The 26,093-nt window shown below is 36.3% G+C and overlaps 1 protein-coding gene across 7 annotated transcripts in view; it reads left to right on the forward strand.

Annotated features, from left to right (window-relative positions):
- Positions 1-26,093, forward strand: part of SWT1 (SWT1 RNA endoribonuclease homolog) — a 125,637-nt gene that overhangs the window by 56,858 nt on the left and 42,686 nt on the right. For 6 of the 7 annotated variants that reach the window (XM_023203437.2, XM_023203435.2, XM_023203442.2 and 3 more), the window contains 2 exons: positions 4,350-4,537; positions 14,494-14,625. In XM_023203437.2, the coding sequence (XP_023059205.2) occupies positions 4,350-4,537; positions 14,494-14,625 (320 nt within the window). The remainder of the gene's footprint in view (positions 1-4,349; positions 4,538-14,493; positions 14,626-26,093) is intronic. The other variant, XM_023203440.2, reaches the window with a different exon arrangement.

Genomic DNA, 26,093 nt, shown 5'->3' on the forward strand with positions numbered 1-26,093 from the left:
TTCCTTCCTTCCTTCCTTCCTTCCTTCCTTCCTTCCTTCCTTCCTTCCTTCCTTCCTTCCTTCCTTCTTTTCTTTTTTCTTTTCTTTTTTTTTTTTTTTTTGATAGGGAGTTTCTCTCTTGTTGCCCAGGCTGGAGTGTGATGGCACGATCCCAGCTCACTGCAACCTCCACCTCCTGGGTTCAAGTGATTCTCCTGCCTCAGCCTCCCAAGTAGCTGGGATTACAGGTGCCTGCCACCACACCTGGCTGATTTTTGTGTTTTTTGTAGAGATGGGGTTTCACCATGTTGACCAGGCTGGTCTTGAACTCCTACCCTCAGGTGATCCACCCACCTCGGCCTCCCAAAGTTCTGGGATTACGGACGTGAGCCACCACACCCGGCCAATTATTTCATTATATATTACAATGTAATAATAATAGAAATAAAGTGCACAATAAATGGACTGTGTTTGAATCATCGTGAAACCCATCTTACCACTCACCAGTGCATAGAAAAATTATCTTCCATGAAACCAGTCTTGGTTGCCAAAAAGGTTGGGGACTGATGCTTTAAAATATACTTTTAACAGGAGTTGTTTTATAGAATGTATTAGATTTTATATATGTCTTATATATTTGGTCATGTCTCAGTAACTTGAGCAACAAATAGATTACCTCCAAAGATGCAGTATCTCCTAGTAACTGTAAAAACTACCTAATCTTAATTTATTAAGTGTAGAAAATCAGAAGAAGAGGAATGTTCATTATTCGATTGCTTCTGAGAAACTAAAATGGAGATAAACTAATTATCATTTTTCAGATTTTTTTTTGGAGACAGGGTCTCGCTTTGTAGCCCAGGCCCGAGTGCAGAGTTGTGATCATAGCTCTCTCTGACCTTGACCTCGTGTCAAATGATCCTCCAGCCTCAGCCTCCTGAATAGCTGGAACCACAGGCATGTGCCACCATGCCGAGCTAAGTTTTAAATTTTTTTGTAGAGACTATGTCTCACTTTGTTGCCCAGGCTGGTCTTGAACTCCTGGCCTCAAGCAATCTTCCCGCCTCAGCCTCCCAAATTACTAGGATTACAGGCATGAACCATTGTGCCCTGCCTTTTCCAGATTTTCATATAAGAGGGGAGAAATAGGAAAAGGATAGGTACATTTTTATTTTATGGGCCTTCTAACCACTTAAAAAAAAAAAGGACTTGCTTTTTACTAAGATGATAGAGTAATTAAAATCAATCTTGTTAATAAGCTTTAGATTTATGTGCCTCAGGGTCCTGAGTTGTGGTGTTTTTAACCTCTAATTAAACTCTTTGGACCTTATTTCTCTCTTTTGTAAAATGAGTGTAGTAATAATGCTGGCCTTAGAATTATCGTGTGAATTAACAAGTTAATATTTGTGGAGACCTTCTAGCATGTAGTAAGTTCTATGTAGTGTTTGATAAAGAAATCTACTTGCGTAGTATATATACTACTGTTTAAGAGCTAAAGAAAAGAGGCATTAGGTAAATGCTGGGCTGTATTTTAAATATATTTGGTGATAAAAAATTATCTTAGGATAAAATGTCTTTTCATTTTGTCTGTTTATTAAGTTCAGAATTTAATGTAAACGGGCAAAAATGGGAAGAATCATCTTTTTAATTTTTATTCTTGCCCCAGAAGGTAAAGAAGGGTAACATTTACTTTTACAGATGGAGAGAGTTCATAACCTTATTCTAGTCAGATTGCCGCAGGTCAAATCCTGTTCATGCCGCTTGTCATCTCTGTGACCTTGGATGAGTTAATTAACCTTTCTATGCCTCAGTTTCCTTGCTTATAAAATATGGATCATCATAGTATCTGTTTCATAGGTAGTTGTTAGGATTAAATGAGCTAATGAAATTCTGAGAAAGTACATAACAAACGCTCAATAAATATTAACTGTTACTACTGATAGTATTGGAAATTGTATTAAAAAAATTTAATATGTATTAAATTAGCAATCCATGAAACTAATCCTTTGAAGTCATCATTTTATCAGAGGGAACTTAAGCCTAGAGAAACGGAGTGATTTTATTTAAGTTTACAAAACATATTTATATGCTTTGTGTATGTATATAGAGCAAAGACCAAAAAACTAAGTTTTTAAACTTATAGCTAAAATGTACATTCTGTTAGGTACTTTTCTTTTCCTTTTTTCCTCCATGTGATATATATATATATATATATATATATTTTTTTTTTTAACTGGAATAAATTGTATATCTCTTTTACTGTGCTTTAAAATATGCTTAGATCTTTTCCATTCTTAAATACCGTACTTTTCATTGGCCATTCTATTTACTGCACTGTCCTTCCATCAACTACCAAACTTCTTAAAAGAGCAATTTATGGCCAGGCATGGTGGCTTATACCTGTAATCCAAGCACTTTGGACGGCCAAGGTGGGTGGATTGGTTGAGCCACAACCAATCTGGGCAACCAGCCAGCCTGGGCAACATGGCGAAACTCTGTCTCTACAACAAATAACAAAATTAGCTGGGCCTGATGGCTTGCACCTCTGGTCCCAGCTACTGGGGAGGGCTGAGGTGGAAGGATCCCCTGAGTCCTAGAGGCAGAGGTTGCAGTGAGCCGAGATCACCCCACTGCACTCCAACCTGGGTGACAGAGTGATACCCTGTCTCAAAAAAAAAAAAAAAAAAAAAAAAAAACCAAAAAACAAACAAACAAAAAGCAATTTCTAACCATTGTTTTCATTTTTGCACTCTTTTTTTTTGTTTGTTTTATTTTCTTGTCTCTTTTTTTTCTTTCTTTCTTTCTTTTTTTTTTGCCAACTAAACAAGGCTAGAGCACTCACTTACCCCTTAATCCTTTACAGTAGAATTTTATCTCCACACTCTACTGAAAGAAACCATAGGTTGTCGTTTGCTTACTGATTATCAAACTTACTCTTTTCTCCTTCTTCTCCTCCTCCTCCTCCTCAGTCCTTCTTCAGCACTTGGTGGTGTCTATCCTTTCTTTCCTGAAACCTGACTCCTTTGGCTTCTATTGTTATTGCATACTGATTGTTCCCCTCTTATTTTTGCTAGTTCCTACTTTTCCCCCTTCAGTTTGTCTATTTCATCTCCTAAGGCTTGTCTCCATGAGAATGACCCTCAGCTGTATTTTTAAGCTGCAGATCTACATGTCCAATTACTTGCTAGCTATCTTTAACTGGATAATTTTTTATACCTCAAACTCAACATATACATAAAAAACAAACTTATATTCTCTTCATCCAAAGAAGATTCTTATTTGCAAGCAGCCTCTTTTCTTAGCTTTACAACAAGAGGCCATGAAATTTGGAAACACAAACAAATACTCACTACAGTTTATTGCTACTACACTGTAATATCTGATATGTTTAGTGTATTGTCCATCATTAGCAATGCATAAGTTAATGTGATGTTTAAAATTGCAGTGATTGTGGAACATCAAATAGTATTTCCATCAATTCCTGTATAAAGTATTTGTTTGACTTTTACTGACTAAAACTGTATACATTCCTCTGCAGAAGTAATCAAGAAGGTTCAGCCTACTCAGTGCGCGCACACACACACACACACACACACACACACACACACACACTCTTCTAGATTTATGACCACCCTAAGTTCCTATTATTTGTATCATTCTTCTAACACATCTAGGTTAAAGAATGTCTTAGGGTCTCCCTCACTCCCTGGATCTAGTCTTTGGCCAAATCTTTATATTTCTTGCATGCATTTTATTTTTCTTTTCATTCTGCTGCCTTTTTATAGTTAATCCATGTTCTCAGTACTCTCCTCTTGGATTATTTCAGTAACCTTCTAACCAGTTTTCTTTCCTCCTCTTTCTTCTGTTTTAGTTTATCTTAGAGTGCACTTCTGAGTATATCACTGCCTAAGTTAGAAACCTTCAGTGGTTCACCATTACTCATAACCTGAGGTTTAAATTATCTATTGATTTTTTTAAAACAACCCTTTGCAGCCCCTTACATTTTCTTAAAACTGGATTGTAAGGTGCTTCAAGGCTTGATTGTACCTCTATACTTTGTATTCTAGGGGTCCTGTATCTCTTTCAGTACTACATATGTAGAAGTGTTCAAGCAGTATTCTGAAATTGACATTAGCATGTTAACTAAACAAATCATTATAAGTAGATTGGAAATATTGTTTGCTTTAAATGGAAAAGGAAAATATATTTTCTAGCTCTGATGCCTTTCTGAGAATATTATGTACATAATAAAAGAAAAAGAATTGCCACTACTTCTCAGAAAGCTAGAACATTTGTAAGCACAGTTGCCATTCTTTTTTTCTCATCTACAAATGAAGAACTAACTGCATTTTATATAATTCTTATTTCCCCAGGTCAAGGCAAAACTTAAGCCAAGTTCTTCAGAAAACACAGTGACTAAAAAGCAGGAAGGTACTTCATTGATGAAGTCTCATAATCAAGAAATCACTGTTTTCTCGAGTTCTCATCTTCCCCAAGCCAGCAGACATCAAGAAATCTGGTCTATCCTAGAGAACGTTTGGATTACAATATATCAGAACAGGTACTAAATTTGGGGGAATTTTTTTTTAATTGACATAATTGTACATATATACGGGGTGCATTTAGATGTTTCAATAGATATATGTAATATATAATCAAGTCAGGCTAATGAGCATGATGAATACCTCATGCATTTTAAGTGTTAAGTGGAAAAAAAAAGCTTTTTTCACTTAACATGATATTCTCCAGGTTTATGCACGTTGTCACAAATGACAGAATAGCATTCTTTTTTATGGATGAAAAGTATTCCATTGTGTATATGTACCACGTTTCCTTTATGTGTTCATCGTTACTGGACACTTAGGTTGATTTCATATCTTGGCTATTGTAATGCATTTATCATGCATTTTTCATGAGGTATTCATCAGCTCATGCATTTATCATGATCTTCTTTGTGATAAGAACCTTCAGGCCAGGCGTGGTAGCTCACACCCATAATCCCAGCACTTTGGGAGGCAGAGGCGAATGGATCACTTGAGGTCAGTAGTTTGAAACCAGCGTGGCCAACATGGTGAAACCCCATCTCTACTAAAAAAAAAAAATACAAAAATAAACCGGGCGTGGTGGCGTGTGCCTGTTGTCCCAGCTGCTCAGGAGGCTGAGGCAGGAGAATCGCTTGAATCTGGGAGGTGGAGGTTGCAGTGAGCTGATTGTGACACTGCACTCCAGCCTGGGTGACAAAGCAGGACTCCATCTCAAAAAAAAAAAAAAAAAAACAGAACATTCAAAAGCCTCTCTTCTAGCTGTTTTGTAATGTGCAATACTTTACTTTGAGCCATAGTCACTCTGCTATGCAATAGAACACCAGAACTTATTCCACCTATCTAATTGTAACTTTGTACATGTTGACCAACCTCTCCTCATTCTCCTCTCTCTGTTCTCTAGTGACCACTGTTCTACTCTGCCTCTGTGAGATAAACGGTTTTTGTTTTTGTTTTTGTTTTGATTCTACATATGAGTGAGATCATGCAGTGTTAGTATGTCTGGCTTTTTTCACTTAACATGATATTCTCCAGGTTTATCCACATTGTCACAAATGACAGAATAGCATTCTTTTTATGGATGAAAAGTATTCCATTGTGTATATGATGTACCACATTTCCTTTATGCATTCATCCATTATTGGACACTTATGTTGATTGCATATCTTGGCTGTTGTAAATACTGCTACAGCAGACACAGGAGTGCAGGCATCTCTTTGACATACTCATTTCATTTCCTTTGGATGAATAACCAGTAATGGGATTGCTAGATCAGACGGTAGTTCAGTTTTTAATTTTTTGGGGAACCTCTGTACTATTTTACGTAATGGCACCACTAATTTACAAATCCCACTAACTGTGTATAAAGTGTTCCCTTTTCTGCACATCATTACCAACACTTGTTTTTTTGTTTGTTTGGTTTTTTGAGGCAGGGTCTCACTCTGTCACCCAGGTGGTAGTACAGTGGTATGATCACGGCTCACTGCAGTGACCTCCTGGGCTCAAATGATCCTCCCACCTCATTTTATTATTATTATTATTTTTTTTTTTTTGTAGAGATGATGTCTCACTGTGTTGCCCAGGTTGGTCTCAAACTCCTGCAAAATCCTGGGCTTAAGCAGTCTTCTTGCCTTGGTTTCCCAAAGGGTTACAGGTGTGAGCCATCACACCTGGCCAACACTTTTCTTCTTTTTGATAATAGCCACTCTAACTGGAGTGAGGTGGTGTCTCAGTGTGGTTTTGATTTGCATTTCCCTGATGATTAGTGATGTCAAGCATTTTTCATACACCTGGGGGCCATTCGAATGTCTTCTTTTGAAAAATTTATGTTAAGGTCTTTTGCCCGTTTTTTAAACTTTAAGTTCAGGGGTACATGTGCAAGTTTATTTTATCGGTAAACTTGTGTCATGGGAGTTTGTTGGACAGATTATTTCATTACCCAGGCATTAAGCCTAGTACTCATTAATTGTTTTCCCTGATCCTCTCACTCCTCCCACCTTCCACCCTCCAATGGGCCCCAGTGTCCATTGTTCCCCTCCATGTGTCCTTGTGTTCTCATCATTTAGCTCCCACTTACAACTGAGCACATGCGGTATTTGGTTTTTTGTACCTGCATTAGTTAGCTAAGGATAATGCCCTGTATACCCCATGGAGTATTAAGCATCCATAAGAAAGAATGAGTTCATGTCCTTTGCAGGAACGTGGATGGAGCTGAAGGCCATTTGTCCTTTTGCCCTTTCTTAACTGGGTTATCTTGTTTTCTTGCTGTTAGTTTCTTATATATTCTGGATATTAATCCCTTGTGAGATATATAGTTTGTGTATATTTCCCCCATTCTCTTGGTTGTCTTTTCACTATGTTGTTTCCTTCACTGTGTAAAAACTTTTTAGTTTGATGTAGTTCCATTTGTCTATTTTTGGTTTTGTTGCCTGTGCTTTTGGAGGTCTTATTAAAATTCTTGCCCAATCCAATGTCCTGAAGCATTTCCCTTACGTTTTCTTCCAGGAGTTTCATAGTTTTGAGTTTTATACTTAAATCTTCAATTCATTTTGAGTTGGTTTTTCTATATGGTAAGAGGTAGGGGTCTAGTTTCATTCTTCTGCGTGTGGATATCCAGCTTTCCCAGCACCATTTATTGAAGAGACTTTTTCCCCATGTGTGTTCTTGGTACCTGTGTCAAAAATCAGATGGCTTTGGGTATGTTAATTTATTTCTGGATTCTCTATTCTGTTCCATTGGTTTATGTGTCTGTCTTATGCCAGCCAGTACCATGCTGTTTTGGTTACTGTAGCTTTGTGGTATATTTTATTGTTTGTTTTTTTTCTTGGTTAATTTTTGGTTGTTTGTGCTATATTTTGAAATCAGGTAGTGTGATGCCTCCAGCTTTGTTCTTTTTGCTCAGGGATTGCTTTGATTCAAATTTGGCATGTGAAATTTGTGATTTTTTTTTGTTTCTATGAAGAGTGACACTGGAATTTTGATAGGGATTGCATTAAATCTGTAGATCACTTTGGAAAGTATGATTATTTTGATGATGGTAATTCTTCCAATACATGAACATGAGACATCTTTCCATTTATTGTATCCCCTTCTATTTCTTTTATCCATGTTTTAGAGTTTTCAGCATAAGATCTTTCACCTCCTTGATTAGGTTTGCTTTTTTGGTAGCTATTGTAAATTGAATTGTTTTCTTGTTTTCTTTTTCAGATAGTTCACTATTAGCATATAGAAATACCATTGACTTTTGTATGTTGATTAGTGTCCTGCAACTTTATTGAATTCATTTATTATCTCAAAGAGATTTTTGGTGGAGTCTTAAGGGTTTTCCATATATACGATCATGTTGTCTGAGAACAGGGATAGTTTGACTTCCTTCTTTCCATTTGGATGCCCTTCATTTCTTTTTCTTGCCTAATTGCTCTAATACTTCCAGTACAATGTTGAATACAAGTGGTAAAAGTGGATGTTCTTGTTCCTTCAGTATGATGTTAGCTATGGGTGTGTCATATATGGCCTTTATTGCATTGAGGTATGATCCTTCTGTATCTAATTTTTTGGGAGTTTTTAATCATGAAGGGATGTTGAATTTTGTCAAATGCTTTTTCTGCATCTATTGAAATGATCCTATCATTTTTGGTTTTGATTTTGTTAATGTGGTTTATCACATTTATTGATTTGTGTATTTTGAACCATTCTTGCATCCCTGAGATGGATCCCACTTGATCACGGTGAACTTTTTAATGTGTGGTTGGATTCAGTTTGCTAGCATCTTGTTGAGAATTTTTGTACCTATGTTTATCGAGGTTTCACTTAACATGAAACTTCCGTGTGTAGTTTTCTTTTCTTACCGTGTCCTTGTCTAGTTTTGAAATTGGTAATGTTGGCCTCATATAATGAGTTTGCAAGTATTCCTGCTTCTTCAATTTTCTAGAATCATTTGAGGAAAATTGGTACTAATTTTTCTTTAAATATTTGTTAGCATTCAGCAATGATGCCATCAGGTCCCGGAATTTTCGTTGATGGAAAATTTTATTACTGATTCAATTTCCTCACTTGTTATGGGTTTGTTCAGATTTCCTATTTCTTCATAATTGAATCCTGGTAGATTGTATGTGTCCAAGAATTTATCTGTTTCTTCTGTGTTATCAAACTTGTAATTGTAGTTATTCATTAATGGCTATTCATAATAGTTTCTTATGATTCTTCATATTTCTGTGGTAATGTCCTTTTCATCTCTGATTTGCATATTCACTCCTCTTTTTTTTGTGTAGCTAAAGTTTTGTCATTTTTTTTTAGCACTTTCATTACAACATTTTGGCCAACAGTGGAATATGTATGACAGTAGTCCCATAAAATTATAATACTGTACTGTACTTTTCCTATGCTTACATATGTTTCAATACCCAAATAGTTAACATTGTGTTACAGCTGCCTGCAGTATTCAGTATAGTAATATCCTGTACCAGTTTGTAGCTAAGGAGCAATAGGCTATACCATACAGCATAGACGTCTAGTAAGTCATACCATCTAGGTTTATGTAAATACACTCTAAGATGTTTGCATAACAATGAAATTGCCCAGCAGTGCATTTCTCAGAACGTATTCTCATTGTCTTAAGTGATGCATGACTGTGTTACTGTTATTCATTGTAAGATTTTGTTAAAAGAAAATAAATACTTTTGTTTAAAAGGAAGAAATACTTCTAGTACTTTAGTGTACATAAACATAAACTACTGGCTTTATAACCTGTCACGCTAAAGAAATAACAATAAATGGCATGAGAACTAACAATAATATTTACAAATTTTTATTTTCATATAAAGCAAAGGTTTTTTTTGTTTCAATCTTAACATATTTTTAAGGTTTTGGCTAATCAGACATTCTGGTTAGCAGAAAGTTACCATATATCCCTGACAGGGATTACCACTTTCAAAATAAGATAGATTAAAACTATATCTAAGATATTTTAGCTGTCCTTTCTTAGAGTTCATCTATAATGCACATGAATTTGTGTTGGATTCTAGAGAGTTTTGCATAGTTTCTGGATAATAGACTTTAATAGCATTTCAGCAAGACAAAAATGCTTATATTGCCTTATTAATACATATGTATTTAGGCCTACCTTACTGTTTCTCAAGCCTGGTTATGTGCCAGACACATTATAGAAGTTTTTCAACATAATCGTTCATGGGCCTTTCATGTAAAGATGCTTATTTGGAAGTCTGGTAGGACCTGTGCACAATTAGTCATATAAAACTACTAGAGTGAGGCTGGAAACAGTGGCTTATACCTGTAATCCCAGCACTTTGGGAGACTGAGGTGGGAGGATCACTTGAGGCCAAATGTTTGAGACCAGCCTGGGCAACACAACAAGACCCTCTCTTTAAAAATCAGTTGCAAATTTGTAGCTCATCAGGTCAGGTTTTTGGTGTCTTTTCTACTTACAAGGAATTTGGATAAGTGTTAGATACTACTCCTGATTCAAGTTAAAACAAACAAACAAACAAAAAAGCAACTTCCCTGCTGTTTCTCATTTAAGCTTCTGAGACTTTTTTTTTTTTTGCTGTCCATAAGTGTATTTTATCCAAAATCCTTATAGAAAATTGTTTGGTTTAGCTCTCAGCAGCCTGCTCCTGAGCTCTGAGGAAGCTTGCCTTCTTTTGAGCTGTCTGATCTTTCTTCTGAGCAATGGACATTTTGGGACAATTTCACCTCTTCTTTTTTTTTTTTTTTTTGGTTTGTTTAAGTTCTAGGGTACATATGCACAACGTGCAGGTTTGTTACATATGTATCCATGTGCCATGTTGGTTTGCTGCACCCATTAACTCGTCATTTACATTAGGTATATCTCCTAATGCTATCCCTCCCCCCTCCCCCAACCCCATGACAGGCCCTGGTGTGTGATGTTCCCCTTCCTGTGTCCAAGTGGTCTCATTGTTCAATTCCCACCTATGAGTGAGAGCATGCGGTGTTTGGTTTTCTGTTCTTGCGATAGTTTGCTGAGAATGATGGTTTCCAGCTGCATCCATGTCCCTACAAAGGACACGAACTCATCCTTTTTTATGGCTGCATAGTATTCCATGGTGTATATGTGCCACATTTTCTTAATCCAGTCTATCATTGATGGACATTTGGGTTGGTTCCAAGTCTTTGCAATTGTGAATAGTGCCACAATAAACATATGTGTGCAGAGACCTGTGTGCAGAGACCTGTGTCCGCAGCTTGACAGAGACCTGCAGGACCAGCAGCATTAGCGGGGGGAAAAAGGCGAGACATTTTTAAAAATGTGTATCCTGAGGCCAGGCATGATGGCTCATGCCTGTAATCCCAGCACTTTGAGAGGCAGAGGTAGGAGGATCGCTTGAACTGAGGAGTTTGAGACCAGCCTAGGCAACATGGTGAGATTTTGTCTCTACAAAAAAAATTAAAAATTAGCTGACCATAGTGGCATGCACCTGTGGTCCCAGCTACTCAGGAGGCTGAAGTGGGACAATCACTTGAGTCCGGGAGGTAGAAGCTGCAGTGAGCTGCAATTATGCCATTGCACTCCAGCCTGGATGACAGAGTGAGAGACCCTATCTCAAAAAGAAAGGATATCAAAAAAGTTTGGGAACCTGTGGTAAACATCTTTAAACAGTATGTCACATTAAAATATATATCCACACACTCAGTATGTTTTTCTTCAACCTTAAGATACATTTTCTACCAGATGCAGTGGTTCACTCCCATAATCCCAGCACTTTGGGAGGCTGAGGCAAGGGGATCGTCTGATCTCAGGAGTTTGAGACCAGCCTGGGCAACCAGCGAGACCTCATCTTTACTAGAAATCAAAAAAGTTGGCCTTGTGTGGTAGCCATCGCCTGTAGTGCCAGCTACTCGGGAGGCTAAGGTGAGAGAATTGCTTGAGCTTAGGAGATCAAGGCTGCAGTGAGCTGTGATCGCACCACCGTACTCCAGCCTGGGCAATTGAGTATGACCCTGTCTCAAAAAAAAGATACATTTTCAAGTGAAGGACCTTTAAATTTTAGCCATGGATCCAATAGTTAATACATTGCACAGTGTCTATAAAAGTCTAGAATCAAGGGAAAATGGTGTATTTATTGTATTTTTTTCATACTTTCAGGCACTTGGTAGTAGGCCATTTGATCATGACGCCTTAAGAGGAAAGAAGAAATGGAGGAATAGTAACATGGATTTAGGGAGGAGGAGTGGTAGTTACAGTGTTAGAGAGTGTTCAAGAAAACCTTCATTTAAAAAATGACATTTGTACTGTCTTGAAGTAGGTGAGGATGGGAGCATATAGTTATTTACAGGAAAAGCGTTTCAGATAGAGGAACAGAAATTACAAAGAGCTTGAAAGAACATGTCTAATACATTGGGTGAACTGAAAGAAGGCCAGTGTGACTGGAGCAAAGGGGCAGAGTAGGAGGAGATGAAGTGGGGAGGGACAGTGTGCTGATTGTTTGGGGCTAGTAAGCCATTGTGAGAATTTAGGGCTTTTACTCTTAGCAAAAGCTACAGCACAATTTTAAGCAAAGAAATGACAAGATCAGGCCTGTATTTTAAAAAAGATTGCTCTGCCTTGTTGAGAGCAGGCTGTGAAGTGATGAGGGTGAGGCAGGAAGAGGGCAAGATACCAGTTAGGTGTCTACTGTGATAATCCAGGTGGAAAATGATGATTTGGGTCAGGGCAGTTGTGGGAGAGATGTTAAGAATTGGTCAAATGCTGGATATATTTTAAAGGTAAAAACAAGATTTGCTGATACATCTCAAGAGACAGGAGCAAAAATAGTAGTACCCACAGCAAAAGATGATTGTACCTGCCGATCCTATGACTGGTATGGTTATTTTCATCCTCATCTCATGCTCATTTCTCCCACATTTGTCATTCCTACCCTGGAGGAAGGCCTTTTAGTGCCCTCATCCTTTTACCTAAATTGTATAAATCTATATAAAAATTATAATGGAAGTTTTTGGAATGATGGTATCTAGTATATAGTACTTTGATTTACTGATGGCTTTCCTAGTAGATGTTGTTTCCTGTTTTCTCTCTCAGTCTCCTCCTGCCTCTCCAACCACTGTCTCACAACCATACCTCCACACACACAATTTGCTTGTATATCCAGAAAAAGATGAAGAAAGAACCATGTATGTTAGTAATTCTTATCTCTGGTTGGTAGACTGTGGGTATTACATATTCTCTTTTTAGGCTTTAAATGTAGAAAAAAATTTTAGTTGTAAATATTTTAAAATAAATTTGGTTTTATCTAAAAAAATAACAAATGCACCACACAAATACCCGGAATAGGTAAATCCATGGAGACAGAAAGCGCAGTGGTGGTTGCAGGGGTTTGGCGGAGCAAGAGGAGAATCCTGGGGAGTAACCACCCGGATTCGGTTTCCTTTTCAGGTAACGAAATGTTCTGTAACTAGATAGTGGTGATGGTTACAGAGCATTGTGAGTGTACTAAATGCCACTGAATTACATGCTTCAGAATGTTCAAAGTGGTGAATTTTATGTTAAGTGTGTTTTACGACAGTTATAAAAGGAATACTTTGGAAAGTATAAAGTAGGGAAGGAAATTCCTTTGAGTGCTGCTGCTTAAAGTCTACTGTAGTCAACGTTGTGAATTTATTAAGCACACTCAGCCTTGTTTTTAAGGAATATTATTAGTTTCCTACAGCTGCTGTAGCAAAATATCACAAACTGGCTGGCCCAAAACAGCAGAAATATATTCGCTCACAGACCTGGAGGCCAAACATTTGAAATCCAAGTGTCTGCAGGCTTGGTTCTTCTGGAGTTTCTGAGGGAGGATCTGTTTCATGTCTTTTTCTTTTCTTCTGGTAGTTGCCAGAAGTCCTTGCCTTGTAGCTGTATCACTCCCATCTCTGCCTTTTTCTTCACATAGAGTAGGGCCCGTTCTAATCCAGCATGAACTCATTTTAACTTAACTAGTTACATCTCAAAGATCCTGTTTCAAATAAGGTAACATTCTGAGGTTCTGGGTGAATATAGGAATTATGGGGGGACACTATTCAAACCAAGCACAATGTGTTTTGGATTTTTATATTGTTGTCCTTATGTTATAAAGTAAATTTTCTCTACTTTTATTTTTCTATTTCATAGGTGGCATAAGCATCATTTTAGTAGTTTGGTGTTTTTTTTTGTGTGTGTGTGTTTGTTTTGTTTTGAGACAGGGTCTCACTTTGTTGCCCAGGCTGGAATGCAGTGGCACGATGACAGCTCTCTGAAGCCTCGAACTCCTGGGTTCAAGTGATCCTCCTACCTTAGCCTCCCAAGTGGATGGGACTACAGGCAGTGCCACCACGCCTGGCTACTTTTTAAATTTTTTTCTAGAGACAAGGTCTAACGATGTTGCCCAGGCAGTTCTCAAACTTCTGGCCTCAAGTGATCCTCCCTTCTTGGCCTTTCAAAGTGTTGAGATTACATGGGTGAGCCATCATGCCCAGCCTAGTTTGGTATTTTATCAAGTGGCCAACTTACTGATTATTTAACTGTTTATATTGTTATACATTTAAGGTGTTACTAATTGTAATAACTAATATTAATTTATGATAAATTTCTACAAGTGAAATTACTAGGGTAAACTTCTAGTTTCAACTAGAATAATCTGATCTCTAATTTTTTTCTTCATCCTTCTCATCCTGAGTACTGACTTGAATGCATATTGATAGCATTACTTCTCCTCTATCTCTTGTGGTCTCTTAGAATGAAACAATATCACACAACTTTCATAGTATTACTTTAGATTAGACCTGTATAGTGTCTGAACTAGATTCTTTACATGAATATTATCCCAGACTTTCATATTTCACTTTTACTTCTAATTTAAATAGATCAGCATTCTGAGAGATTAATGATAATAAATACTACTTTATACATTTGCAACAGAAATACTTGAATAACATTAAATATGTATGTATACCTATGAGTATCTTTTTTTCTCTATTTTAGCATGGATGTATTTCAGAGATTGGGCTCAAATTCAGCTCTAACTACTTCAAATATAGCATCATTTGAAGAAGCTTTTATATATCTTCAGAAGTTAATGGCAGCTGTGAGGGATATTCTTGAAGGAATTCAAAGGTAAACACTTTATTAATTTTAAAGTGTTATTTACTTATTACTTTTCTCTTTCTCCTAGGCTTACCAACTTTTTCAGAGTTGCTAGGAGTCACCTAGCACATTTTATAAACTAATGGCTTTTAGATTCAACTGTTTCTCCTTCTTCTGCCAATAATCCTTATTTCTAGTTGAGATCACAAGAATGTTTCCACCTTTTCCCTTTCTAGAAAAAATATACCAGCTTGTAAACTTCAATAACTTTTTCATTATTGTGTAACTATAACTCCTAGAACAGGGCCTGTCATGTAATGGGCACTCCATAATTACTTATGGAATAAATATATGTTAAGGTAATTATCATTGCTCTTGAAAACAAATATGTTAATATTTTTAATGCGACTTTTTTCTTTCAATATAGTTTTACAGAACTACAAACTGAAATAAGTTTGAAAAGCAGCAGTTGCTGGGCGTGGTGGCTCACACCTGTAATCCCAGCACTTTGGGAGGCCGAGGCGGGTGGATCACTTGAGGTCAGGAGTTTGAGACCAGCCTTGCCAACATAGTGAAACCCTGGCTTTACTAAAAATACAAAAACTTAGCCGGGCATTGTGGCAGACACCTGTAATCCTAGCTACTTGGGAGGCTGAGGCAGGAGAATCGCTTGAAGCTGGGAGGCAGAGGTTTCAGTGAGCCGAGATCACACCATTGCACTCCAGCCTGGGCAACAAGAGTGAAACTCCATCTCAAAAAAAAAAAAGGCAATATAGTCTTATGATGCTTTGAAATTTATACATATGTGATTATTTAAAATATTTGTGATGCATATGGAAAATATAGTGCCAGAAAGCTATAGAGTAGACCTTGGCACTTTATAGCATGAAATCAAGTGCTTTCTTTTGTGGCACTAAAGGAGGATACTTCTAACCTTTGCAGTTTTATTATGTACCAAGATTGTTTGACCTGAATTAGATATACAGGTTGATAACACAAAAATACTGTTCTTTATAAATTAAAACAAAAACAAAACTGAGTTGATTTTGCTATGTTCAAGTTTGAGAAACTTGAATTTTCAAAAGTTTTTTTTTTTTTCATTTCTCTTTAATGGTTTTTGGAAACTATTGTTAGTATACAAGACATATTTGTCTTGTTAATCTAGAAGGCATTTTTGCCTCTTTTTGGATCACAGTTGGCCTAAATAATTATCAAAATAAAAAGTTATCTAAACCGTCTGCCACCCTTAAGTTATTAATGAATTTAAAGTATGGCAGATCCTAATACAAGTTAAATGTTACCTCTAAATGCAACTAGTCCCTTTATAATTTAAAGCCTTGTTAAAATAAGAGTGGCTCTATAAGGGTTAACTATTCAGTTCTGATTTTAGCTATGTAAAACTTTTGTTCACTCTAGATTGCATAAAAGCCATCCTTGACAGTGTATTTTCTACAGAAAGTAAGGCTGTAAATCTGTATTTAGTAAATCAGCAGATGTTCCTTGAGCACCTGCTATACTTGGTGTCATACTAGGCACTGGGGACCAAAGAGAAATAAGATGTGACCTCTGACTCCAAACAGCTGTAGAAATAATTCAATCATTTTAAAACAGATCTTGCAATCAAAAGATATTAGTGTTTTAATAGGAATATATATATATATGCAGTGGCGGGAGGAAGGGTTGGCAAAAGATGAGGCTGGATTGAGGTTGGAGGATCGTGTTTCAAGCCATGCAAAGCAGTTTCCATTTTATCTGATAGGCCAGTATTTCGGACATTCAGAGCTGTTAATTATGTGCCAGAAGTGTTTCTGGTTCAAAAAACTTTGGAAATAGTGTGTACTATACCACCTTCTGGGGAAATCACTTGTATTATTAGCATATTAATGGCTTTGTAAACCTCTGCTGTAAGGAAATATTTTTAGTTTTAGGAACTTTAAAACATATTGATGCCTGGATCCTCCATCCCAGAGATTCATATGTAATTAGTCTGGGGTGTGCCTGGTAATCAAGATTTAAAAAATTTCCCCAGGTAATTCAGATGTGTCAGTACGGTTGAGAACCTCTAGCCAATATGCTTATTTAGTGGTTCTCAAAGTGTAATCACAAGACCAGCATCGTCACCACATCTAACTTGTTAAAAGTGCAGATTTGCAGGCCCTCTCAGATTTATTCAGTCAGAAACTCTGGGCATGAGGCCTATAGGTCTGTGTCCTCTAGGTGATTCTATTCAAGCTGAAGGCTGAGCATCACTGGCCCAAGTGATTCTCAGCCCTAGTGGCAGACTATAATCACCTGGGAGTTTAAAAAAATAACAGTGATCTTTCAAAAAACCAACTCCTGGATTCATTGAGTTTTTGAAGGGTTTCTCGTATCTCTGTCTCCTTCAGTTCTGCTCTGATCTTAGGTATTTCTTGTCTTCTGCTAGCTGTTGAATTTGTTTGCTCTTGCATCTCTACTTCTTTTAATTGTAATGTTAGAGTGTCAATTTTAGATCTTTCCAACTTTCTCTTGTGGGCATTTAGTGCTAAAATTTCCCTCTCCACACTGCTTTAAATGTGTCCCAGAGATTCTGGTATGTTGTGTCTTTGTTCTCATTAGTTTCAAAGAATATCTTTTTCTGCCTTCATTTCATTATTTACCCAGTAGTCATTCAGGAGCAGGTTGTTCAGTTTCCATGTAGTTGTGCAGTTTTGAGTGAGTTTCTTAATCCTGAATTCTAATTTGATTGCACTGTGGTCTGAGAGACTGTTTGTTATGATTTCCATTCTTTTGCATTTGCTGAGGAGTGTTTTACTTTGAATTATGTGGTCAATTTTAAAATAAGTGCAGTGTGCAGTGTGGTGCTGAGAAGAATGTATATTCTGTTGATTTGGGGTGGAGAGTTCTGTAGATGTCTCTTAGGTCTGCTTGGTCCAGAGCTGAGTTCAGGTCCTGGATATCCTTGTTGGTTTTCTGTCTCATTGATCTGTCTAATATTGACAGTGGGGTGGTAAAGTCTCCCACTATTATTGTGTGGGAGTCTAAGTCTCTTTGTAGGTCTCTAAGAACTTGCTTTATGAATCTGGGTACTCCTGTATTGGATGCATATGTATTTAGGATAGTTAGCTCTTCTTATCGCATTGATTCCTTTAGCATTATGTAATGCCTTTCTTTGTCTTTTTTTGATCTTTGTTTAAAGTCTGTTTTATCAGAGACTAGCATTCTAACCCCTGCTTTGTTTTTTTTTTGCTTTCTATTTGCTTCACAAATATTCCTCCATCCCTTTATTTTGAGCCTATGTGTGTCTCTGCAAATGAGATGGGTCTCCTGAATACAGCACACCAGTGGGTCTTGATTCTTTATTCTATTAGCCAGTCTGTGTCTTTTAATTGGGGAATTTAGCCCATTTACATTTAAGGTTAATATCGTTATGTGTGAATTTGATCCTGCCAGTGTGATGCTAGCTGGTTTTCTTTGCCTGTTAGTTGACACAGTTTCTTCATAGCATCGATGGTCTTTACATACAATTTGTATGTTTTTGCAGTGGCTGGTACCAGTTGTTCCTTTCCTTGTTTAGTGCTTCCTTCAGGAGCTCTTGTATAGCAGGCAACTAGCTAGACTAATAAGAAAAGAGAGAAGAATAAAACAATGCAATAAAAAATGATAAAGAGCATATCACCACCCATCCCACAGAAATACAAACTACCATCAGAGACTACTTATAAATACCCCTATGCAAATAAACTAGAAAATCTAGAAGAATTGGGTAAGTTTCTGGACACATATACCCTCCCAAGACTAAACCAGGAAGAAATTGAATCCCTGAATAGACCAGTAACAAGTTCTGAAATTGAGGCAGCAATTAATAGCCTACCAACCAAAAAAAGTCCAGGGCCAGACGGATTCACAGCTGAATTCTACCAGAGGTACAAAGAGGAGCTGGTACCATTCCTTCTGAAACTATTCTAAACAATAGAAAAAGAGGGAGTCCTCCCTAACGCATTTTATGAGGCCAGCATCATCCTGATACCAAAACCTGGCAGAAACACAACAAAAAAGAAAATTTCAGGCCAATATCCCTGATGAATATCAATGCAAAAATCCTAATAAAATACTGGCACACCAAATCCAGCAGCACATCAAAAAGCTTATCCACCATGATCAAGTCGGCTTCATCCCTGAGATGCAAGGCTATGCATATGCAAATCAATATAATCATATGCAAATCAATGTAATCCATCACATAAACAGAACCAATGACAAAAATCACATGATTATCTCAATAGATGCAGAAAAGGCCTTTGACAACATTCAACAGCCCTTCATGCTGAAAACTCTCAATGTAACTCAGTATCGATATAACGTATCTCAAAATAATAAGAGCTATTTATGCCAAACCCACAGCTAGTATCATACTAAATGGGCAAAAACTGGAAGCATTCCCGGCACAAGACAAGGATGCCCTCTCTTACCACTCCTATTCAACATAGTATTGGAAGTTCTGGCCAGGGCAATCAGGCAAGAAAAAGAAATAAAGGGTATTCAAATAGGAAGAGAAGAGGTCAAATTGTCTCTGTTTATAGACGACATGATTGTATATTTAGAAAACCCCATCGTCTCAGCCCAAAACCTCCTTAAGCTGATAAGCAACTTCAGCAAAGTCTCAGGATACAAAATCAATGTGCAAAAATCACAAGCATTCCTTTACAACAATAATGGAGAGCCAAATCAAGAGTGAACTCCCTTTCACAATTGCTACAAAGACAATAAAATACCTAGGAATCCAACTTACAAGGGATGTGAAGGACCTCTTCAAGGAGAACTACAAACCACTGCTCAAAGAAGTAAGAGAGGACACAAACAAATGGAAAAACATTCCATGCTCATGGATGGGAAGAATCAATATCATCAAAATGGCCATACTGCCCAAAGTAATTTATAGATTCAGTGCTATCCCGATCAAGCTACCATTGACTTTCTTCACAGAATTGGAAAAAACGACTTTAAATTTCATATGGAACCAAAAAAGAGCCTGCATAGCCAAGACAATCCTAAGCAAAAAACAAAACAAAACAAAAACCTAAACAATCCTAACAAAGCTGAAGGCATCACGCTACCTGACTTCAAACCATACTAGAAGGCTACAGTAACAAAAACAGCATGGTACTGGTACCAAAACAGAGATATAGACCAATGGAACAGAACAGAGGCCTCAGAAATAACACCACACATCTACAACCATTTGATCTTTGACAAACCTGACAAAAACAAGCAATGGGAAAAGGATTCCCTATTTAATAAATTGTGTTGGGAAAACTGGCTAGCCATATGCAGAAAGCTGAAACTAGATTCCTTGCTTACACCTTACACAAAAATTAACTCAAGATGGATTTAAGACTTAAACGTAAGACCTAAAACCGTAAAAACTTTAGAAGAAAACCTAGGCAGTACCATTCGGGACATAGGCATGGGCAAAGACTTCATAATTAAAACACCAAAAAACAATGGCAACAAAAGCCAGAATAGACAAATGGGATCTGATTAAACTAAAGAGCTTCTGCACAGCAAAAGAAACTATTATCAGAGTGAACAGGCAACCTACAGAATGGGAGAAAATTTTTGCAACCTATCCATCTGACAAAGGGCTAATATCCAGAATATACAAAGAACTTAAACAGATTTACAAGAATAAAACAACCCCATCAAAAAGCAGGTGAAGGATATGAACAGACACTTCTCAAAAGAAGACATTTATGCAGCTAACAAACTTGAAAAAAAGCTTATCGTCACTGGTCATTAGAGAAATGCAAATCAAAAGCACAATGAGATACCATCTCATGCCAGTTAGAATGGTGATGATTAAAAAGTTAGGAAGCAACAGATGCTGGAGAGGATGTGGAGAAATAGAATACTTTTTCACTGTTGGTGGCAATTAGCTCAACCATTGTGGAAGACGGTGTGGCGATTTCTCAAGGATCTACATCTAGAAATACCATTTGACCCAGCAGTCCCATTCCTGGGTATATATCCAAAGGATTATAAATCATTCCACTCTAAAGACACTGCCGTAGTGTTCACAATAGCAAAGACTGGAAACCAACCCTAATGCCTATCAGTGGTAGACTGGATAAAGAAAATGTGGCACATATACACCATGGAATACTATGCAGCCATAAAAAAGGATGAGTTCATGTCCTTTGCAGGGAGATGGATGACTCTGGGAACCATCATTCTCAGCAAACTAATACAAGAACAGAAAACCAAACACCACATGTTCTCACTCATAAGTGGGAATTTAACAATGAGAATACATGGACACAGGGAGGGGAACATCACACAGTGGGGCCTGTTGTGGGGTGGGGTCTAGGGGAGGGATAACATTAGGAGAAATACCTAATGTAGATGATGGGTTAATGGGTGTAGCAGACCACCATGGCACGTGTATACCTATGTAAGAAACCTGCCCGTTCTGCACATGTACCCCAGAACTTAAAGTATAATAAATAATATAATAATAATAATAACAGTATTCAGGCCCTACCTTAATCCTATTAAATCTGAATCTGAGAATGGGACCTGGTCAGACATTTCTACAGACTCCCCAAGTGATGTGGGCTGAACCAGGGTTAAGAAGGTTTAGCATGTATTGCTTACACAAGCAGTATCTAAAAGAAATAATTACTTGAATTTTAAGGCTAATATAATTTGTTTCTCTTCCATCTTAAGGACACCTAGCACTAGGGATAAGAAAAGATTGGTAGCTCTACTACCTTTTAGCATGTGACCTGGGGTAATTTTTTTTTAGACAGAGTGTTACTCTGTTTCCCAGGCTGGAGTATAGTGGAGCGATCATGGCTCACTGTAACCTCAAATTCCTGAACTCAGGTAATCTAACTTAAATAAAAATATCTGTATGTATTTGTGTAGAGCAAGGAGGTTGTATTTTTAAGCTTTCCAGGGGATTTGTGTGCAGGTGGTGAGAGATCACATTTAATAAAACTAATGCAATTTTTTGTATTGTTACATTAGAGAATGCTTTTCTCTTGAGCTACCAGTAGGGGGCATTGTGAATTAACTGGTTTGCTTATCTCACCATTCACTTAATAGGAAACTATAAGATTGTGAAGTTTTTTGTTTGTTTTTTAACCCTGCAGATAATAGGCATTTAAATTAAAATTTAATAAAAGTTAATAATTATTTTTTCAAGTGTGCATGTAGTGCTTAAAATCTTTCAAGAAAGAAAATCATGTTAAAAGAAGCTCAGTTTAAAAATTTATTTTTGCTAAATATTGATTTAAAATTTTGTAAACATTGAAATTGCACGCAATTTATAGTGACTGAAAATTAGCATTTTTGATGCTTGCTAAAATGACCTACTTTCATTTGGTTTTGAGATATATGCTCCAGGATTATATGTTAGCTCTATTCCCTTCTGTTTTAAAAATAGTAGATCATATATATTGTTACAATGGGGCCAATAATCAGGTGACCTTTAGCTTGGCCTTTCAGTTAAAGAAGTGAATTAAAATATATTTGATACACTAACAGCTTTGGGTTCTAGTTCTAGATTTATCCCCTTGTAGCTGACTTTGGGCATGTCATTTACCCTCTAAGTCACAGTTCCTTTCCTTGTTAAATGAGAATCCCGGTACCTTCTTTAGAAGAGTGTATGAAATGATGTATGTGAAAATACTTTCTAACTATGTTTACATGCCCTAATCTTGCTTTTTCCTTAAAGCTGATATGTTAAGTTTGAAATGTTTAAAATGTGTATTTCAGTTTTAAGAAAGCTCTAAACATGATTGTGGTTAAGATTGAAAATATTAGTGGAGCAGTTGTTGGTACAGTTATACATTTGACAGCAAAATACCTAATTTTGCAAAGTTTGAAAAAGGGTGAGGATGTTGCAAATTCCTGTATTTTCTGAACACTTTCTTTTTGGGTAGGAGAAGAACTTTAATTAACTTATTTGCTATTCGTTTAGAAATTGCTTCTCTCCTCATCTTTTCTTTTATATGTATTAATTTGAGGACTTTTGTTAATAATTTTCTTATCTAACCACTAGATAGCCAAGGACAATGTTGATAATTTTTTTTTCAGATAGACAGAAGTGTTTTAAGATTTATTTTTGGTCAGTACTACATAGTCTTAATTTATACTTTTGTAAACTTATGTCTAGATTGATCAAGTAACTCTTAAGACCACAGAAACCTTTTGCTTAGTATATAAACATGATAAAGTTTCATTTGGAACAAAAATTAATTGGAGAGTTGTATTGCAAATTTCTAAAAATAGGGAAAGTTCTACTTTGTGTATTGATCAAAAAACATTGTCTACATGTGTTTTTGCTTAAACTGTCATCTTTACAGAGTTAACTAAACAGGTCATGTAATCCAACTCTGAGGCGCACTGTAAATGCGTGCAGCTTCAAGTTGAAAGCTAATATTCAAAGCAACAGTACAAGTGTTTTAGCTATGTTTCTGTGTCTGTGAAATAGATAATGAACTGCCTGATTAAGAAGCTGAGAAGAAGGAGGGTAAAGGTGAGAAACTTTAACTTGCTTAGGTTTTATGTTTGTATTTCATCTTTATAAAATAAGGTTGAAATTATTTTTAAAAAACAAAAGGTAGTATTTTAAATCCAAAAATATACTAGTTTATGCCCAAATATGTTTGGTTTAACATGTAAAACTTTGCATATGTGAGTTTCATGAACTCAAGTAGCTTTATTTGAAATGTTTGAGATAATGAGTGGTTTCTTGGTTTATTATTTTGAATCATATATGGGGTGGGAAAGAGGCAGAGGGAATTTCTGTTCCTTTAAAATAGGCACATTTTGAGGACATGCTTTTATATTAAAAGATATCTCTAGTGTATATAGCTTAGTTTTTTTTCTAGCTGTCATTTTGTTGACATATTTAAATTTAGCAATAAATGGCTGCTGACTGTTGTGTTTGGACATGGTCATATGCTGCATGGGCATTTGTACTTCATCACAGAACAGGATTTTGGAAAATAAAACCTCAGTTTCGAATGAGGAAAGGAAAATGATTCATTTTTATTGAGTTTCATCTTCAAAGTTTTAATAACCTCTATCACGTTCTTGTGGCTTTAGTTTGAAATACTTTAGCCAGCTGTTTTCTAAAATAATTGCAGTCATGAAGTTGGGGTTTTTTGGTGTGATTTACATATATTTTCTGTTTTATTATTAAACCTATAAAAATTAATTTTCCTATTAATCCCCTACCCCATTTTAACATAAGAACAGACCACATATGGTATATTTATGGATTATTTCTGGGAAAAGAAACCTTAAAATCACAGTAGCTTTTCAGATCCACTAATATGCTTCAAAGATCCTAATTTTTGCTTTTGAGATAAAATGTTATTAACTTAGGCTCTTTAACTTACTGTAAATGTTGATAGTTGACCTGTTAAGATTTTAGAAAAGGTTATTTAGAATTTAGAATTGGTCATCCTTTAGTTTACACAAAGGTAACACACTTTAGGCTACTTCTTTAAACTAGTTGTTGAAACTAAAGGTTCTGTCAGAGGCATACTAATGTGTAGAAAATAAAGACCTTAAAAACTTCATCCTTTGAAGTTTAGAAGTGATTTTTAAAACTCTGAACTCATTGCAGTGTGCAAAATATTCAGCCATCATTATCTAGAGTGGAGGGGTTTATTCATATTTGTGTCTGATCTACTTTCTTTGAGGCTTGGCCTTTTCACCTTTAGATAATTAGGCTTCACCTCCCACCCTTCCACTAGGGTTTCACGGCTCCTCAGATGTCACTGCATTACCTTCTCAGACTTTCAACACACTCCTTGTCCTTTCACCAACAAGTATATCAGTTGCTTTGTAGAGTAAGAAAAAATAATACAATTTATTGTTTAAAAATGAAAATACTTTGTTGCTTCATCCTTCATGCCACCATTTTGTAAAAAATAATTTTATTTTTTATAATTTATTTTATAATCAGCTCCCTAATACTTTGAATGCCTCTAGCACAGAAACCGTCTTACTTTTCTGTATCTAGAGCCTTGTACAGGTAATGACACGTAGTAGATGGTCAGTAAGTGATTACTGAATGAGTGTTTTATAGTCTTTGTGATAGAAGGCGACTTCTTTTAAGGCTGAATGCTAATTGTACTACATTATGACATTAGATGAATAGTTAATGTAGAGGTTTTAAAAGAGGTATAGAAGAGAGATGAGCAAGCTATGAAAGGTTAAAGAATAAGAAAATCAATCAGGAGGAAGGAGAAAGACTGGGAGAGAGAGAGATTAAGGAGATTAAAAAGGCATTTATGTCTAGAGCAGATGATGGAGCCTCCAGTAATTCACCCAAATGTCTCTTCGGGTTACATTGTTATGCTTGATTACTTTATCAAGGATAGATTATTACTTATAGTTTACTCTCTATATCAACTATGTAAATTAGGGCTAGTAGATAGGAAAGATAGGATCTAGGAAAGATAGGAGGAAAGATAGGATCTAAGAAGAGTTAGACTCAAGGAATATAAGCAGACAGTTCTTTTTATAAGGTATTATAGACTTATATAATGTCATATATGTAAAATATAGACAGTTATTAATAGCTTTTGTGGTATTATATTGCAGTTTGACAAACGCAGTTAATGTGTATATCAAATTTTATATGTAATGTGTAACAAAATTTTTATTAAAGTAGCTGATAAAATATGTGGCACTCATGTATCAGTCGGACTGAATTTTTCAGTAACCACCTGATTTTTTTAAACCTGGCTCTGTATGTTACTGAAGATAATAGGTCACTATGACTTAATTTTTAGAATAACTGGATTTCATTTTACATATCTAAAACTCTTGTCTGTGTGTCCCAGCATTTGTCATTCAAGAATTGGAAATAAAGACCTTTTATTTACCTTAAATATCAGTGGAGAAATGTCATAGTTATTCCCACTGCCCCTAGAGTGGACTTAGGTGTTAGTGTTCCCTTGGCCAGTATAATTCAGTTTTAGATGACAGAGTTAAATGTATCCCATCATAAATTCTCAAATCACATCCAAATTAAGCAATTGAATATAATATGATGATTACTTCTTGAAGATAACATATTTTAACTTGTTTATGGAGTTTTTATTCATAATCTATTCTTTTATTTAAATTTACTTCTTGTTTTATACCTGACTAATTCTACCTAATGACTTATTTTTCTGATTTTTAATTAAAATTCCTTGCTATTAAGTCTTGTTTTAAGAAACGCTAAAACCACCAGGTGGAATAAATGACCTAATAAGTCAGCGATGTTAAACACCAGTAAAAGAAATGAAATTAGGGAGAAATCAATTGAAGGTTCTGAATAAGGGCTATCATAATAATTTTAACTTAAATAACAAGTATATAGTAAGGATATGGGGTAGAGCCAGATGATCAGTTCTAATTCCTTCTTACAAAGCAGTTATATAAAAGGGGTAAAGGGCCGGGTGCGGTGGCTCAAGCCTGTAATCCCAGCACTTTGGGAGGCCGAGACGGGC

Source organism: Piliocolobus tephrosceles, chromosome 1, assembly GCF_002776525.5.
Source record: "Piliocolobus tephrosceles isolate RC106 chromosome 1, ASM277652v3, whole genome shotgun sequence".
Classification (NCBI taxonomy): Eukaryota; Metazoa; Chordata; class Mammalia; order Primates; family Cercopithecidae; genus Piliocolobus; species Piliocolobus tephrosceles.